The 17,980-nt window shown below is 48.7% G+C and overlaps 1 protein-coding gene across 7 annotated transcripts in view; it reads left to right on the forward strand.

The window, feature by feature from the left end:
• Positions 1-5,593: 5,593 nt before the first annotated feature.
• Positions 5,594-17,980, forward strand: part of PPARD (peroxisome proliferator activated receptor delta) — an 85,700-nt gene continuing 73,313 nt past the window's right edge. For 5 of the 7 annotated variants that reach the window (XM_070777858.1, XM_070777859.1, XM_070777861.1 and 2 more), the window contains exons 1-2: positions 5,594-5,725; positions 9,287-9,371. Coding sequence is in view for 1 of the 7 variants with exons in the window: in XM_070777860.1 (XP_070633961.1) it covers positions 5,642-5,725 (84 nt within the window). In the remaining 6 variants the exon portion in view is untranslated. The remainder of the gene's footprint in view (positions 5,726-9,286; positions 9,372-17,980) is intronic. The other 2 variants (XM_070777860.1, XM_019985993.2) reach the window with 2 other exon arrangements.

Raw genomic sequence — 17,980 nt, forward strand, 5'->3', positions numbered from 1 at the left:
CTATCTCTCCTACCATTTTCTCTCTTCTTAAGTCCAGTTATAGATCCCAGAAAGAATACAGTATAATACAGTGGCTAGGAAAGTCCACTCTGCCACTTACCAACTGGGCGACTTTGGTCAAGTTATTCACTTCCCTGTGCTTCGGTTCCCATGTTGATAAAATAGGGAAAATAATAGGGCTTCCCTTATAGGGTTGTTCTGAGGATTAAGTGTTTGGCACATGAGAAAGCACCACTGTTGATATTGCCCAGAAGTGTTTATTGAACATATATTCTGTGTCTGGAAATTTCTCAGGTTATTTGTCATGGCAACCCTGAGAGATGGATATTATTATTCTCTTTTTTATGTATGGGGAAATTGAGGCTCAGAGAGGTCAGGTAACTTGCCTAAACCTTTCAGACTTGCTTCCTTCCCATATTGCCTGATTACCTACCTTACTACCTAAGACAGAGATCTGGGAGTCTAGGATAACTTGCTTCCTCCCTGACACCCCCTTATGAAAAATCCGTCATCAAATCCAGTCAATTCTCTCTCCTTCATGGTTTCATATTTATCTCTCCATCTCTAACCCCATGGTTATTGCCATGGCTAAGGCCTTCATATCCTCCACCTGGGATTGAATCTGGGCCCTTGGCAGTAAGCGTGCAGAGTCCTAACCACTGCACTACTAGGGAATTCCCTAAGGTTAGATTTTTAATGGGAAAGTGGAATGGAAATACAAGTATAAGGAGAAAAGGAGACAATGTAAAATTTTTGATTGCTGAAGAAGAGCTTGTTCATGTATATTTTTTTTTACTGTCTTGACCATTTAAAGAAATTGAAGTACTGTTAATTTACAGTGTTGTGTTAATTTCAGGTATACAGCAAAGTGGCTCAGATATATTTTATATATATATATATTTTTCAGATTCTTTTACATTATAGGTTAAGATATTGAAAATAGTTCCCTGTGTTGTACCGTAGGTCCTTGTTGTTTATCTGTTGATTCACTATGGGATTTGAGTCTTATTCAACACATTTAAAAGGGTAATATAGTAGTTTTATGGGCACACCAGGTGGCACAGTGGTAAAGAACCCGCCTGCCAATGCAGGAGACACAAGAGACACTTGTTTGATCCTTGGGTTGGGAAGATCCCCTGGAGTAGGAAATGGAAACCCACTCCAATATTCTTGAAAATTCCATGGATAGAAGAACCTGGTAGACTGCAGTCCATGGGGCGACAGAGTCAGACACAACTAAGTACATACGCCCGCCATAGTAGTTTTATAATAAGATGTTAATGTTTATAAACTAGTAGAAATTACATCCAGAGAAGGCAATGGCACCCCACTCCAGTACTGCTGCCTGGAAAATCCCATGGACGGAGATGCCTAGTAGGCTGCAGTCCATGGGGTTGCTAAGAGTCAGACATGACTGAGCGACTTCACTTTCACTTTTCACTTTCATGCATTGGAGAAGGAAATGGCAAGCCACTCCAGTATTCTTGCCTGGAGAATCCCAGGGACAGGGGAGCCTGGTGGGCTGCCGTCCATGGGGTCACACAGAGTCGGACACGACTGAAGTGACTTAGCAGCAGCAGCAGCAGCAGAAATTACATCCATACTCTGCAACTGTTTGAAACCAATATGAAAAACATTAGATGTCACCTTAAGAATGTGCAAGGAGCTGCATTAGTTCTTATATATTCTTTTAGGGGTAGAGGGGCAAAAATTTTGAAGACTACTAACTACAAAAGACTGTGACTAGAAAGATAGAACGGGAACTGATTAAACATTCTTGGAAGCCAGGTAGTGTTTAGACTTGAGGTGGCAGGAAAATCTCTAAACCTCGGTCTCCTCACCTGTAACCGGAGTCCATTCCCAGCTTTTGACCATTCTATGACGGGACACGGGAGGTGTTGCTGGTTGTGGCGAGGCAGGGAAAAGAAAACCACCCTGAACTGGGACTGGCATGAGAAGCTGACAGTCCTGAGGGACATTTTTAGGAGCAGGAGAAGATATTTTGCTGTCTTTTGATTGCAGGGTTAGAAAAGAATGCCCTTGACCTTACCAATATCCTGGACGAAGGAGAATGTATCCAATCTCTGATGCCTTCAAAGATACCTATAAACTTGAGGCCATGTGCAAAGTGCTCATTGCTGCCCCAGGTCACCACTCTGAGGGTTGGGGAGGTCGGGCAATGGACTGGAAGGGCTGGAATGTAACAGGCTTTTTGCAAACTGTTGTCAGGATACATAAAGTGCCTATTTCTCAAGCCCAGTGTCACTCCGGGCCAAAGAGGCACCAGCTCAGTGATGCCTCTCTGGCCCCTGCTGTAGCTGAGGACAGAGAAGGGCTGAGGAGGCCGATTTCAGGAGGCCAAGGAGGACTCCATCTGCTGGCTGGATCTTGAAATGGCTGTGGAGGCAACCGGATCCAAAAATTCAAAGCAGGTCTAGCCTTATTCCACACCGTAAGTTACCATTCCGTTACACTGTAATTGGGCATCACAGCAGGTTTTGGTAGCTGAGCTCTCTGGCTGGTCTGAAAAGGCTTGGCAGGAACCAAATATTCCCATTGTGAGCTATGCCTGTGGGCAAATCTAGTCAAAATGAAGATCTGGGGAAGCTGTATTGGTCTGTTTTGGACTCAGGCAACAGAAGCTAACTGATTTAGGTGAATATATATATATACACACACACATACTTTTAGTATAAAAATGAAGTGAGGTTTAAAATGTACTATCAAAAAAAAAAAAAAAATGTACTATCTTTGGGACTTCCCTGGTGGTCCAGTGGTTGGGACTCCATGTTTTCAATGTCGGGGATACTGGTTCGATCCCTGATAGGGGAACCAGGATCCCACATGACTTGTGGCAAGGTTAAAAAAAAAAAAAAAAGGAATAAAAAATGTACTATCTTAACAGTGTTCCCAGAATTTCTTTTAGAGAAGGAGCTGTCTTTAGGGGAAATGAGTCTTTTAAAGGAAGGAAGTGAGATCTTCAGGGCATGAATGTTGGCAAGAACCCTAGCAATGAAGAGATGCGCCTAGAAAGCCAGAGGGATTTGTTTTTTTCTCTGGACACAGTTGGGCAGAAGGGAGAATGGTGGGGCAGGGAGGAGAGGTAGTAATTTGGGAAAAAGCCAGGCCCTAAGGGGAAAAACGCCAATCAGAAAACATCAACTTTGCGAAGAATGTCAGCTGTGTGAGTTTAAACTATTTGCAATGCATCATGTGATCCTGCCCCAGGGCCCGGAGCATCATACCATCTATACCCATGAATGTTTTGTGTGGGAAGAGGTTTGGGCAGTCCTCAGGAGGGGCTGAGTTTCGTCTCTACATTTCTGAACTGTGACTGCAACAGCCTCGCAGAAGCTGAAGCCTGGAGGCAGAGAGATTTATGAGAATATAAATCCCCCAGAAATTTGCAGAAATCTTAGGGAAGGCTTTGACTTCCACAACCCATTCTTCCTTCCATCTCAAAGGCAAGGAGGTTGACGTCTGAATTACAAAAGTATTGCACATTCATTTCACAAAGTGGGGGGTGAGGTCGGGAAAGAGAGAAGCAGAGAGAAAAAAATCACTCAGTTCTATTAACCAGATATCTGAGGGTGTATCCTGGGGAGTATATGAGAGAGCGGAGTGTAATCTTTATTTTAAAGATGATGGAGAGGAGATAATATACCTACAGAGTTTGTTCAACTCCAGATGACAAATCCAATCTCTTTCATAAGATTGCCTTCCAGGGACTTCCCAGGTGGTCCAGTGGTCAAGAATCCATCTGCCTGGAGAATGGATACATGTATATGTATGGCTGAGTCCCTTCATTGTTCACCTGAAACTATCACAATATTGTTAATCGGCTATACCCCAACACAAAATGTTTTTGGTGTTAAAATACAAATAAAATTAAAAAAAAAAAAAAAGAATCTCCCTGCTAATGCAGGGGACATGGGTTCCATCCCTGATCTGGAAAGATTTCACCTGCTTCAGGGCAACCGAGCCCATGCACCACAACTACTGAGACCATAGGCCACAATTGCTGAAGCCTGTGCCCCTAGAGTCCCTGCTGCACAAGAAAAGACATTGCAATGAGAAGCCTGGCTACCACAACTAAAAGGAACTAGAGAAAGCCCGCATGCATAAATGAAGACTCAGAGAAGCCGATAAATATTTATTTATTTTTTAAAGACTGCATCCCAGCTGCTAGGTACTTTACAAAAAAACAACAAACTAACAACAATCATTTATGGCTGCACTGGATCTTTAGTTGCTGCATGCAGGATATAGTTCCCAGAGCAGGAATCAAATCCAGCCCATCTACATTGGGAGAGCAGAGTCTTAGCCACTGGACCACCAGGGACGTCCCTGCTAAGTACCTTTTTATGGTATATCTGAAGGTTGGGATGACAAGTCCCTTCCAGGTCCTAAAGACCTGGATTAAAAAGGGACAACAGAATTTTCTACAACAGAAGGAAGGATGTTCCCCATTTACAGGGCAAGTATATTAGATGAATAGGAAGATAAGTAAGAAATCCAGAACCACAAATTTCTAGTTGTGGTGGTTTAGTCGCTCAGTCGTGTCCGACTCTGCAACACCACGGACTGTAGTTCGGCAGGCTCCTATGTCCATGGGATTTCCCAGGCAAGAATACTAGAGTGGGTTGCCATTTCCTTCTCTAGGGGAATCTTCCCCACCCAGGCATCAAATCTGGGTCTCCGCATTGCACCCGGATTCTTTACCGACTGAATCACCAGGGAAGTCCAAATTTCTAGTTACAGAAGCCTCTTAAAGGCCGAAGAATTGATTCTTTTGAACTGTGGTGTTGGAGACGACTCTTGAGAGTCCCTTGGACTGCAAGGAGATCCAACCAGTCCATCCTAAGGGAAATCAGTCCTGAATATTCATTGGAAGGACTGATGCTGAAGCTGAAACTCCAATACTTTGGCCACCTGATGGAAATAACTGACTCATTGGAAAAGATCCTGATGCTGGGAAAGATTGAAGGAGGGAGGAGAAAGGGACGACAGAGGATGAGATGGTTGGATGGCATCACCGACTCGATGGACATGAGTTTCAGTACGCTCCGGGTATTGGCGATGAACAGGGAAGCCTGGCTTGCTGCAGTCCATGGGGTCGCAAAGAGTCGGACACGACTGAGCGACCGAACTGAACGAACTGAACTTGAAGGACAAAGCCCTTTTGTGAAAATCAGAGGGAGCATAGTCTTCTTCAGCGGAATATCCAGGTTCCAGCCTCCGTATTGCCTCTCACTGCAAGTCACACACCTTCTCTGGGGCTGTTTCTTCCCTGGAAGGATAAGGAGACTGACTGTGCTAAAATAATCGCTACGTTCCCTTCCAAGTTCCAATCCTCTTCTGTGATATCTGCCAGACGTGTCTTACTGGTCCTGGAGCTTCCGCCCCGGCTCCTCCCTGGGCACCAGAGGGCGCTGCAGGTGGGCCCGGCGCAGCGTGCGGTGGGCGGAGCGGCAGGGTCAGGGGGCGGATCCCAGATGTGCGGTGATTGGCCGCGGTCGAAGCGGAAGGGGGCGTGGAAAAAGGGGGCGTGGACGAGCGGCCCGGTGACGTCGCTCTGGCGGGGGCGGGGCCGGGCCGCGCAGCGTGTGACGCCGCGGCAGCCGCGCGGAGCCGGGGATTAATGGGAAAAGTTTTGGCAGGAGCCGGAGGCGCCTGCGGAGCCTGCGGAACGGCGGCGACGGCGGCGCTGGGGCAGCCGAGACAGGTCAGTCCGGGTCCTGGGAAGTGGGTCGGCGGAGGCGGGAGAGCCGCGGGCCCGGGCTGAGGCGAGCAGCGAGGCTGGTGCGCGAGGCCCTGCGGGGAGTGGAGTGAGGGGCGAGAGGCGCAGGGGGTCCGCCGACCCGGCGGCCGTCGCTTCCCGTCACTCGGGCCCGGGCGGGCCGCGGCTGTCCGTGGCTCTCCGGGCACGCCGCCCCGCTGCCGTTGCGCCCCCAGCCTTTGGACGCCCGTCGCTTTTCGAGCCCTAACCGTGGGCCTCCTCCCCTCGACCCCCAGACTTCTGCGGCCCCTTCTGGGCCTCGTGTCTTCGCCTCTTCCCACTTCTGTGTTCTGAGAGCCGGCGTCTCAGGCTCTGGGTCCCCTCCCACCCTTGCCTCTCATCTCTTCCTCCATCCCTTCTTTGGTGTCCCCAAAGCCTTGACCCTCTCTGCCCAGGGTCTCCTTGGAGAGCTTCTGCGCCCACCCCCGCCTCATCATCCTTGTCTTCGTCCTCCTATCCTTGCCCTCCCAGTCTTTGCTCTCTTTCCCCATCCCCGTCTTCTCTTTCCTCCAATTGCCTGCCCCCCACCCCCACCCCCACCCCCGTCACTATTACTCCTCCCCCACAGCTTTCTCACCTTGTTACTTGGCTTTTTCAGCCCATGCCTTCAATCCCTGTCTACCTAAGCCTCTCCTACCCTGGTTCCCCGCAGAAGCCCTGTTTTTTTTGCCCCACTCTCAGGATTTCTTTCTAGTCAGCCCTGTCTCTTGCATTCCTGTCATCCACCTCCCTTTCCCTCCCAGTTCCTTGCCTCTGCTTCTGGGAGAAGCATTAAGCTCCAGACACTACTTTGTTTTCCCATGACCCACAGATGAGATCCACGTGGGGTAGGCTGTGCAGCCCCTTGATTGAAGTAAGGCTCTGAATGTCTGAGGTGAATATAACGTGTGTCTGTGTGGGAGAATTTACTAGGGTGTTGCGTCAGGGATAATGTCCAGTTTATAGAACATTCTCCCAGTCTCAGCTGAGTACTTCCCCTTTATGGGTTTGTTGACTTCCAGGAACCCTTGAGGAGAGACCAGCCGCTGAATTGGGTGTGTGCCAGGGGCAGTTGGAGGCCTTGTCCAACTCTTTTCCCCTTCCAGGAAACAGGGCTTTGTGGCTTTACACTCTGGACATATTATACACATTTAAACCATGATACCCCAGCCTGTCTCTGCCCTTCCTCCCGCCCTCCACCCTATGCCCATCCCAGAGAGCTAAGAGAAGTCTCCAGAGAATGCCTGTGGACCTCAACCTGTTTCCTCTGTACTGGCTCCAGAACATTTTTTTCCTGTTCAAGTTTTGAAACAGATTGCCAGCCTGATAGCCCTGGGGCCGGCAGCTATCTATTCCGTTTGTTATTGGTGGCTCAAACCACCTGCTGCTTTTTCCCTCATGCATCTCTTAACCCACTGAGTGTGTTCTGGGCTTCTGATGTCAAATCACTGAGCAGGTTCTCCTGAAGGTTTTTCTCCCTCTGTTTCCCTTGGGAGCTTCGTTTCCTGTGGCTCTAAGAGGGAGGCTGACACTGAGGCTCTGTTCCCCTTGCCCAGGCGTAGCTGAGGCTATCAGGTCATATCTGCCGGAGCAGTCTGTGGGTCTGCATTAGGAAGACAGTGCCAGGAGCTTGCCTTGCTTCCAGTCACAGGCATCGTCTTCTCTGGGGCTGGAGAACCCACCATGTTCGTGGTGCATCTGGATGTTTAAACTTCTTGCCAAGGTGAAAGTTCGTCACAAATGTGTTAGTTCAGTTTGAGCTCCTTTCTTTGGTGTTAGTCCTCTCAGGGACTCAGGAGATGTTGAGGAAATAACATATCCTCTGTCTCTGTCCAGTCTGATCTTGAAGGATTCTGAAAGCGTGACCCACTCGCAGGTTCAAAAATGAAAGCCTGTTGTTTCACCTGGCTCTGGGTTTCTGGGTCTCCTCTTTTGAGGATCGTGCTCTCTGCCTTTGAGCCAGAATTGAACACAGAATTGGCAGCCTTCAGGAGCTGTGGTGGAGAGCCAACTGAATCGGCCAGACCAAACTTTAAAGTTTTGGAGCCCTCCTGTGCACAGACCCTTTTCTGTGAGAGTGAATAGGGCTGTGGAAGGCTGAGCCAGTCCCCTTTCCCAAGCAGCACTAGGGGAAGGATTTGGGCAGACAGGACCAAAAGGGATCCCTTGTTCCTATAGGAAACGTCCCTCTGGTGAATCCTTCTGATGAAGCTGGGGTTGTGTGTTTGGTGGTCCTTTTGTCCAGCATCTGGCTCCCCAGGAGTTTATCCAACTCTTTTGAGCTGTTTGCTGCTGCTCTGGCTGCTTACCCACTGGTAGCACTCTCCACTGAGGTGGCCAGTAAGAAGGGCCCAAGAGGAAGTCAGGCCCAGTCCTTGGGGAGCAGCTTGGGCACCAGCAGCTCCGGCCAGATAGCTTCTTGCAGTTTGTTCACCCCATCGTCTTCTGCGTAGGTAGTCGTCATTATCCACGACCAAGTGCCCATTCGGTGATTTTTGCAGAGCTCGGCAGACAGGCCCCTGACATTATCCCACAGATGGGGTAGCCCAGCAGCTCCTTAGTTCAGTGACCCGCTCTTTTGTTCGGCTGCCTTTCTCCTCACCTCTCCACTTCTGCTTTCCTCCTCCAAGTACTCAGGAAGAGTTGCCCCCCACTCAGCCTTCCAGTCCTACCTGTGGTCCCTCAGAGCCCGCTCCCCAGGGCCCGGTGAGAGGACAGCCAGTGTTGGGCCCTGGCCTGGGAAGCTCGTAGGCCTCTTTTTTTGGACAGAATGCCACTGTCCTGGCTGTTGTGCAAGCTGTCCCCAGGGCCTGCAGCTCCCGGCGTGTCCTGGGATGGTGCAGCTTCTCTCAGGAGGGCCTGGCCCTTTGGCTGCTAAAGGCTTCAGCTGTCTTCTGTCACTGAGGCCCACCTCCTAGGGTGCTGCCTGCAGGCTGGGAAGCCAAACTACAGGGCCTTCCTCTGTGCCTTTGGATCCAGAGGGAGGAGCCACTCGCAGCAGCTGAGTTCGGTGATGTCAGGAGAGCTGGGCACACGCTTGAGCCTGGCAGGGAGAAGACGGCCTCTCGCATCAGGTTTCAGATACCGGGTCTTCTTCCGTGGCACATGGCCCTTGGCCTTCATGGCTCAGAGGCTGGTGATGAGGGTGTGACTCGAGTGCTGTCTCCACTGGGCTCTGGTCAAGGAATCAAGTATGACTCAGGCCATCTCCGTTTATGAGCTGCCACCCATGGGGAGTGTTGGACTCCGGCTTCTCCCTCACCTCACCAGCTCCTCCCACCCACCTGGTAGAAGCAGCAAAGCCGGTGTCTGCTGACTTGGAAATGAGCAGATGACTTCCAGGATTGGGAAATATTTGCTGACTCAGGTTCAGAATCACAACATCTCAGGGTATGTGTCAGTGACAGAGAAGGAGCCATCCTGGGAGCACCCTCTGAGCCCTCGTGTTTCATTATAATGTATCAGAGCTGTTTTTCTGACCCCCGGTGCCTCTCAGCTAAAGATGTGCGGTTTCTTTCACTCCTGCAGCCTTGTGTGGTGTTTTGGGGTATGCACATGGTACTCACGCAGTGGCTTCTGTTCACCGACAGATGAGGACAGATGCACCAAAGAGGTAATCCTGTCTTTCTTACCTCGGGGCCTCTGACAACTGATGGATGTGATTTCTCTAGCGCGGGGTCCCAGATCCCAGGCGCCTGTCACTGCATCTGGTAGTGACAGTAATTAATTAAATAATTATTGAATCTGTGGCTTAAACATGGTTTTTTTGAGGAGCATTAAGCTTTTCACCTTTACACTCACTGAAACATAAACTCCACAAGGGCGGGGTCTTATTTTATTTCCTGTTGTGTCTAGGACAGTGTCTGGTACAGAGGAAATGCTAAATAAATATTGAATGAATAAAGGTACAGACTTTCTTCTCTGTCCATACGGGTGCCAGGCCACAATGATGGTGTGCACTTTTCTCTTCCATTTATGCAACAAACATTTTTGAGTGCCTGCTGTGCGCCACGTGTATTACTAGGCACTTGGAAAATGATGATGGTAAGAAATTAGATTCTGTCCCTGTTCATGGGTCTGTAGTTTGCTGGCATGTATGTGGGAGCTGGGCGTGATACGTAGAATTGTTTCTAGCATCTCTGCTGGGATATCAGGTCCTCAGGAGAGTCAGAACAATGCTCCGCACTTCCCATTGCTGTTTCCCTATTTGGCTCTCAGGATGCCTGGCAGGTTTTGTAAACTCTCAGAAGGGGAGCGCCATGGAATTCGACGTTCATTGTCCCAACTATCTGGGAAGCCTGGCCGTGGTGGGGTCTCTGCTGGGGGCCAGGGGAAATGTGGGGCTCCTGTTTGATTTGTTTTAATCTCTGAAGCTCAGTAGTTTTAATAGCTGTTTATGGGTTTCACTTCCCTTTCTCTGCCTCTAACACCCCGTGGGTTTTCCTGTTGCCAAACAGGGTGCTGAGCTCATGAGTCTGACAGTCTGTGGGGGTCAGGCTGTTTGTGGATCTTGCAGGAAGGTCTCAGGCAAGGGCCCCTCCTATTAATCCCATACCAAGTCTTTTTCTTTGAAGGAAATGTGAGTGTGGAAGGAGGAAGATCTGGGAGGACTTCTGAGGTTCTCTAAGAGAAGGCAGAGAGGGAAGTTCCCCAGAGTCAGGGAGAACTGCTGCGTTGACTTGATTTGCTTGGTCATTTGTTTGGGCAGGAGCTCGCCACAGTGGCAGCTGTTGTCCATGTCCAGGGTCAGTTGTCCTGTTCATCTCTTAACTTTGAGCTCCCGCCCCCAGCCGGAAGTTTTCTTTCTTTAGTTTCCACTGGCAAAGATGAGGCTGTAGCTTTATTGGATTTTTCAGTGTTAATCTCAAAAAACTGGTGTTGTCATCTTAGTCTTTCCCACCTAAGGCACTTTTTTGGGGCCAGATGCTGTGACAGATGATTTCAGACCTGGTCCATGGCTGTCCTCACGGCCTGGACATATGCATAAAAACATCTTTTGAACACTGAGAGCCAGTGAGTATAAAAACATGTGCCGTACAAGGACACTCATTGATAGGAGCGAGTCATCCGTGAGGGTTGGCTTTGTCCTTAAAGAAACTGGGTGTCAGATTGGCCACCTTGAAAGGAAGCTGGTTTATTCTGAAGTCAACTTCATGCTCTTAAAAATTGTTAAGGATGTCATGAACTTTTGTTTACTGTATTGGAAATTAAAACCAAGGCAGTTTTTAAAATTACTAATTTATGAATTCATTTAATATAATAATACAACCATTACATTTATCACAAATGACATTTTAAATGAAAAATAACTATTTTCCAAAACAAAAATGTTGAGGGACATTGTTTTACATTTTTGCTAATGTCTGGTTTAATAGAAAAGAGCTGGATTCTCACAGCTATTTCTGTGTTCAGTCTCTTGAAGTACAGTCTCAGTTGAAGAATATGAAGAAAATCTGACCTCATACAGATAGGTAATTGAGAAGGAGAAGGGTATTTTAATAGCTCTTGCAGATAATTATGGATATTATTCTTTAATACTGTACCAACACCGGACAAATGGTAGTTTCTTAAAGGTTAGTTGGAATGTGGAGTCTGAAACCTTATCAACAAACTTCTCATATTTTGTGACATTTATAATCCATTGGCCCATCTTGCACTTCGAATGGATCTTTTATTTTGGTCTTTGGAAAATATTGGTTCACTGATTTATATATATTTTCTAAGTGTTGACATATTTCATTTTATGACATCAGTAAATCGTATTCAGACCACTGTTTTTATCCTTCAAGTATTAGGAAGCTGTGAAGCTCACAATGGTGGATACAAGCTTTCTATAATTTGGATTTTTTCTTGAAAGCTAGATTTGTTATTGTTGGTAACATACTGTCAGTTTCTTTTCTTGAAGTGATAGCTCACTTCATTTTCAAGAAAAAGTTTGTTAAACACCCAGTCTAAATAATCATAATTTATTTGGCTGTTATTCTTTTGTTTGAAGTAAAAATGGTACTTTATGAAGGAAAAAAAAAAGTGGCTAGTTTAGCTTGCAACTCAAACAATTGCACAGTTGCACAATTGCTTTTCTTTGGAACAGTCTTGGAACTCCTGATTTATTACAAAGGACATTTAAAAGACATGTACTTGGGACGTTCCTGTTCCTCATGGTCCAGTGGTTAAGACTCCTCCCTTCCACTGCAGGGGGCACAGGTTCAATCCCTGGTTGGGTAACTAAGGCCGTGCATGCCTCGTGGCACAGCCTAAAAAAAGACATGCACTCAAGGGGCATGATTTAATAAAGTTAGTTTTTTATTGGTTCATCTAGGACATTCTTAAGTGAAATTGGCATGTTATTATTTTTCATGATTCTGTGGGTTGACTGGGCTCAGCTGGGTAATTCTAACTTGGGGTCTCTCATGTTGCTGGAGTCAAGTGGAGACCAAGGCAGGAGTCATCTGAACACCCAGCGGGTTGGATGTCCACACTGGCTCACTCACTGGCTCACTCACATGGCACTTGATGCTCGGTTTTGACTAGGGTACCTGCACGGGGCCTCTCCATGTGCCCTGTGCCTCTCACAGTATGGGAGCTGTTCTGAGCAGAAATATACAAAGACTGAGTGTACTGAGAGATACAGGCAAGGTTTCTTAGGGCCTCACCTTGGAAGTCATACAGTGTCACTTTGTGTCTTCTTGGTCATGGGACCGGTTCAGATTCAGGAGAGGGCTGCACAGGGGTATGAGCAGCAGGACTCGTGGTTCATTGGGAGGGAGAGAGGCCTCCATGCAGGCCAGGCAGTGCTTTTTATTAGCATTCCTTCTGTGAGGTAACCTGGCCTGTAAATGAATACTCAAAGGAGAAAAGTGTGTTTTCTCACAATTTACATTTCTGGAAACCACTGTTAGGAAACTTCTAGTAGCTTTATAGATGCCATTGAATACCAGGTGAGGAAATCTGCACTCTATGTTCTTTGGGCAATGGGTGACTGCTGATGGTTTTAGAGCAAGGAGTCATTATGTTAATATTGCACAAAGGTTGACTAAATGGAGATAGAATGAAGGTAGAGAGATTAGGTAGGAGATTACTACAGTTGTCTTAAGTATGAGGAAATTCTTCCTCATGTATAATCTGAGTTCCTCTGGTTGCTGTTGAAATTAATTGATGCTGAGCTGCCAGCCACAGAGATTAAGTACACAGAGCCTGGGTGGAGTAACGCACACACACAGATACACAGGTGTTGTTTAGGGGTGCTGATACACCAGAGAGGTTAAAGGGCTCACGAAAGTTAGAAGGCAACTGAATTTAGGTTTTATTGGCAAGACACATTAAAAAGTCCATAATTTATCAAATAAGAAGCAGGAAAGATAAAGCTTCATGTGACACCATTGACAGTTTCAGTATCACCAACCAAGAGGAAGTGAGGAAAAGAGTGAGAAGAAGGGGACAGATGAAAGGATGGGAGGGAGAGGGATGAAGACGGGGAAGGAAGAGGGTTGAGGGGGGAAACAGCAAACAGAGGGACGGAGGACGAGGCTGGAGGAACGGCTTGAGACCCAGCTAAGACTGCTCTCACGGGTCTCCAGCCTTAGGGCAGGGGCTGGCTGCTCCCGCAGTTCCCGGGGCCCTGGCTGCCGTTAGGCACCTCATGCCCTTGACCTGTCTCTGTGGCTCTTTGCTGTCTGAGAAGACGCCCAGGGAAGTGCTGGAGCGGCATTAGTGTCGGGCAGAGCTGGATGTGACTCTTAGCGCTCAGGGTGTGGGGTTGTGACTTGGAGACTGAGGAGCCTCCGTAAGTGCTGGTTTCTCCAAGCCAGGCTCCAGGGCCCTGAGCTCAGGAGGAAGTGGTTTCTTGCATCAGGCCCCTCCCCCATTGACAGGAGTCTTCATCTGCTCCTCAGGAGTTCCTGGAGTTCCGGGCAGTATGTTGCTCTTCTTTTTCTTTCACGTGCCATCTGCAAAGCCTGACTTCTCCCAGGCCTTGGTGTCGTCTCAGCAGCTCTGAGACGGGAAGGAAGCTCCCCTTCCCCAATTATCTACAGCTCACAGCAATACAGCTTTGAAAGATTTCCCGCATGGGACGGATCCTGAAGGGAGAGTCTCCCAGGTATTATGGGAAAATGACCTCATGTTTAAGTTCATTTCTTTATTATTGTATTGTTAGAGACCTAAAAACAGATTTTTGTTGCTTTTCTTTGTAACCTGCTATAACTCTTTGGTCCTTATCTTATGACTGCTTTTGGCATTTCCTTCATCCAAGAATTGTGACCTCAGTGGCCCAGAGTTTCTTGGCTACCTCTCTGCTGGAAGCACAAGCCAGCTCTGCCTGCAGCGGGGGCCAGGCAAGCTGCTCTGCGTACACAGCTGTCTGCGGCCCACTCGCCTCCCAGACAGGCCGTCCTTGAACTTGCCAGAACCCAGAGCTCACTGATCATCCCTTTTTCCAAACAAGCAGGCCAGGTGTGCCTTTACTGTTTCCCTTAATCCCATAAAGCATTCCGTGCTTGTGACCGTCACTCTGCTTTCTTCACCTCCACTTCTGTTTTCTCTGGCTTAGGATTTCTCAGCCCCAGCACTGTAGACATTTTCGGCTGGTACCTCTTTGCTGTATGGGCTGTCTGCATATTGTAGGATGTCAGGCATCATCCCTGGCTTCTACCCACCAGAGGCCAGTTTTACCCCCCCAACCTTGGTGAAAACCTAAAATGTCTCCAGACATTGCCACATGTCCCCTTGGGACAAAGTCACCCCTGGTTAAGAACCATTCCTCTGTCATTTCCCTACTAAATATTTTTAGCCAGCTGGATCCACTGGTGACCCAGTGGATCAATAAAACCCACGAGATAAGCATATCATTCTTACAGTGGAAATTGACCATCCTCAGTCACCTCCCTGAGCCCTTGAAGGCTTTGAGGGGAATGAGCAGCACATTCCAACCAAGAGCCGTGTGGTGGTACACGGCAGAGGGACCGTGTCCCAGGTGTAAAGCCGTATCCTGAAGCGGCTGTGTTTATCTTGCTTTGCTTCTCTGTGTCTTTTGATGTCTGGGCAGAAGCCACCTTGCTGTAACTCTCAGAGGTGCCGTGTGGAGCAGAGTGGGTAACATGCAGCATTTGGACTGTCGTTAACCTGGCCCTTCCTGGCATCAGATAGCACCAGCTGATCTGGAACTTCTCTCTAGACTCAGATGAGTTCTCATAGCCCTCCTCCCAAGGCAGGTCTCATGGGAGAAAACTTACCTACCATCCCAATCTCGAGCTTGTTCATCTGGCCAGATCATTTCTTTGTAGCTTCCCCTCCTGACTTTCCTGGTGGCTCAGACAGTAAAGCCTCTGCCTACAATATAGAAGACCCGGGTTCAATCCCTGAGTAGGGAAGATTTCCTGGAGAAGGAAATGGCAACCCACTCCAGTATCCTTGCCTGGAGAATCCCATGGACAGAGGAACCTGGTAGGCTACAGTCCATGAGGTCACAAAGAGACCGACACGACTGAGCGACTTCACTTCTTCTTTTTCCCCTCCTGTAAAGGCTTTTGGGATAGTCCAGAGACCCTTGACCCTCAGCATATGCATCCTGAGATGGACTTCTGCATGGTCCTCCGGGGACTTCAGGTTGGAGAAGAGAAAACTACCCTTCCCTTCTAAGAAGGCCCTTCAAAGGCCAAAGTGCTCAGTTGCCTGAAAATAACTCCCCACCCCCCTAATTAATAGTATCCAGTTAGAGCAAAAGAAGGACCCTGATCTAGGACCTTGCCAAGATTCCAGACCTGACTCTTCTTTGCTACAGACCATTGGTCTGCTGCTGCTGCTGATGCTGCTAATTTGCGTCAGTCGTGTCCGACTCTGTGCAATCCCATAGATGGCAGCTCACCAGGCTCCCCCGTCTCTAGGATTCTCCAGGCAAGAACACTGGAGTGGGTTGCCGTTTCCTTCTCCAGTGCATGAAAGTGAAAAGTGAAAGTGAAGTTGCTCAGTCGTGTCCGACTCTTAGCGACCCCATGGACTGCAGCCCACCAGGCTCCTCCGTCCATGGGATTTTCCAGGCAAGAGTACTGGAGTGGGGTGCCATTGCCTTCTCCAGACCTTTGGTCTGAATTTCTTCCAAATTCTTGGCACCTGCCTTCCGTGGTGGTGGACTGAGTAATGGCCCCCAGAGATATTCAGGCCATAAGCCCTGGGCCCTGTGGGCATTGCCTTATATAGCAAAATGGATTTTTCAGGTAAGGATTTTGAGATGGGGCGATTATCCTGGCTTACCTCCATTCCAGGTAATAAAGAACCCGCCTGCCAATGCAGCAGATGTAAGATATGCTGGTTCAATCCCTGGGTCAGGAAGACCCCCTGGAGAAGGAAATGGCAACCCACTCCAGTATTCCTGCCTGGAGAATCCCATGGACAGAGGAGTATGGTGGCCTACCATCCATAGGGGCGCAGAGAGTCGGACACGACTGAGCAACTGCGCGCACAGCACGCACACCCTGGCTTACCCTGGTGGGCCTGAGTGCAACCACAGTGTCCTTAGAAGAGGGAGGCAAAGGGAAAAGGCGTGTGACTGCCGCAGCAGGATGCTCTGCTGCTGGCTCGAGGATGGAGGAGAGGCCAAGGAATGCTCGGAATGCAGCTGTGTAAGCTAGAAAAGGCCAGGAAACAAGTGCTCCCCTAGAACCTCTGGAGGAAGTGCGGCCCGCCAGTACCTTGATTTTGCTCCAGTGAAACTAATTTTGGTTTTTTGACCTTCAGAATCCTAAGAGAATAAATGTGTTGTTTTAAGCCACTGAGTTTGTGGTGATTTGTTACAGTGGCAGCAGGAAACTGCTACAGGGCTTATCCATCTCCAAGCACAGGTAGTGACTTGGCTGACCCTTGTTCTTAGTCTGAGGCAGTTGTAGAGCATCCATTTTATGGCACTTGGAGATTCTAGGTCCAGCCTTTTTGCAAACTAATATTTAAAGCAATATGCTGTCTGTAGCTCAGTCGGTAAAGAATCTGCCTGCAGTACAGGAGACCCAGATTCAATCCCTGGGTTGGGAAGATCCCCTGAAGAAGGAACTGGCAACCCAGTCCAGTATCCTTGCCTGGAAAATCTCATGGACAGAGGAGCCTGGTGGGCTGCAGTCTATGGGGTCGCAAAGAGTTGGGCACAACTGAATGACTAACACTTACTTACTTACTTACTATCCGGGGTAACCTTTTGGGGAGTTCTTGGGGGCAAAAGAGAAGGCCTCAGATAGTATGTGCTCCTTGCTTTTTGCACTCACCCCACACCTTCATTCAGTGTTGAGGATCCAGGATTAGTTTAAATCTGACCCTGGTTCCCTCTTCCCTTCTGCTGTTCCTCCCATTCATTCAGTGGGTATTTACTGGCTCCCTCCTAGGTGCCAAGCTCTGTTCCAGGCACTGGGAATGAAGGAGTGAACAAAGCAGATAAACAGATCTCCTGCTCGCCTGGTGGTTGTGGTGGGGAAGGAGGAGGAGCCAGAATTAAGTAAATAGCATGTCAGATGGTGAGAAATGCTATATCAAAAAATAAAGTAGAAAAGAGGTCATGGCAGTTTGAGATAGAGGGCTTGAGGAAGGCCTCGCCGAGAAGGTAATATTTGAGCCCAAAGAGGAGAGTGAGTCATATGGGGGAAGAGTCTTAGAGGCAGAGGGAAAGGAAGTGCAAAGGCCTTGAGGCAGGAACCTGGCTGGTGTGCTGGAGGAGGAGCCAGGAGGTCTGGTGGCTAGAGCGGTGCAGGAGGAAGAGAGCAGGAGAGGAGGTCAGAGGCACGCCTGGGGCCCGGGCCACGACCCTGAAGTGCCATGAGAATGTCTCCACGTGGGCCCTTCCTCCGTTCCTCCCTCGCCCCCCCCCCCCCACCTCTCTGCCTCTGTGTCTGTGTCCTCAGCTCCTTTCTGTAGAACACTTGTCACATCACACCAGTGGAGTTGAGTTCAGTTCAGTCGTTCAGTCGTGTCCGACTCTTTGCGACCCCATGAACCGCAGCACGCCAGGCCTCCTTGTCCATCACCAACTCCCGGAGTTCACTCAGACTCACATCCATCGAGTCAGTGATGCCATCCAGCCATCTCATCCTCTGTCGTCCCCTTCTCCTCCTGCCCCCAGTCCCTCCCAGCATCAGAGTCTTTTCCAGTGAGTCAACTCTTCGCATGAGGTGGCCAAAGTACTGGAGTTTCAGCCTTAGCATCATTCCTTCCAAAGAAATCCCAGGGCTGATCTCCTTCAGAATG

Source organism: Bos indicus, chromosome 23, assembly GCF_029378745.1.
Source record: "Bos indicus isolate NIAB-ARS_2022 breed Sahiwal x Tharparkar chromosome 23, NIAB-ARS_B.indTharparkar_mat_pri_1.0, whole genome shotgun sequence".
Taxonomy (NCBI): Eukaryota; Metazoa; Chordata; class Mammalia; order Artiodactyla; family Bovidae; genus Bos; species Bos indicus.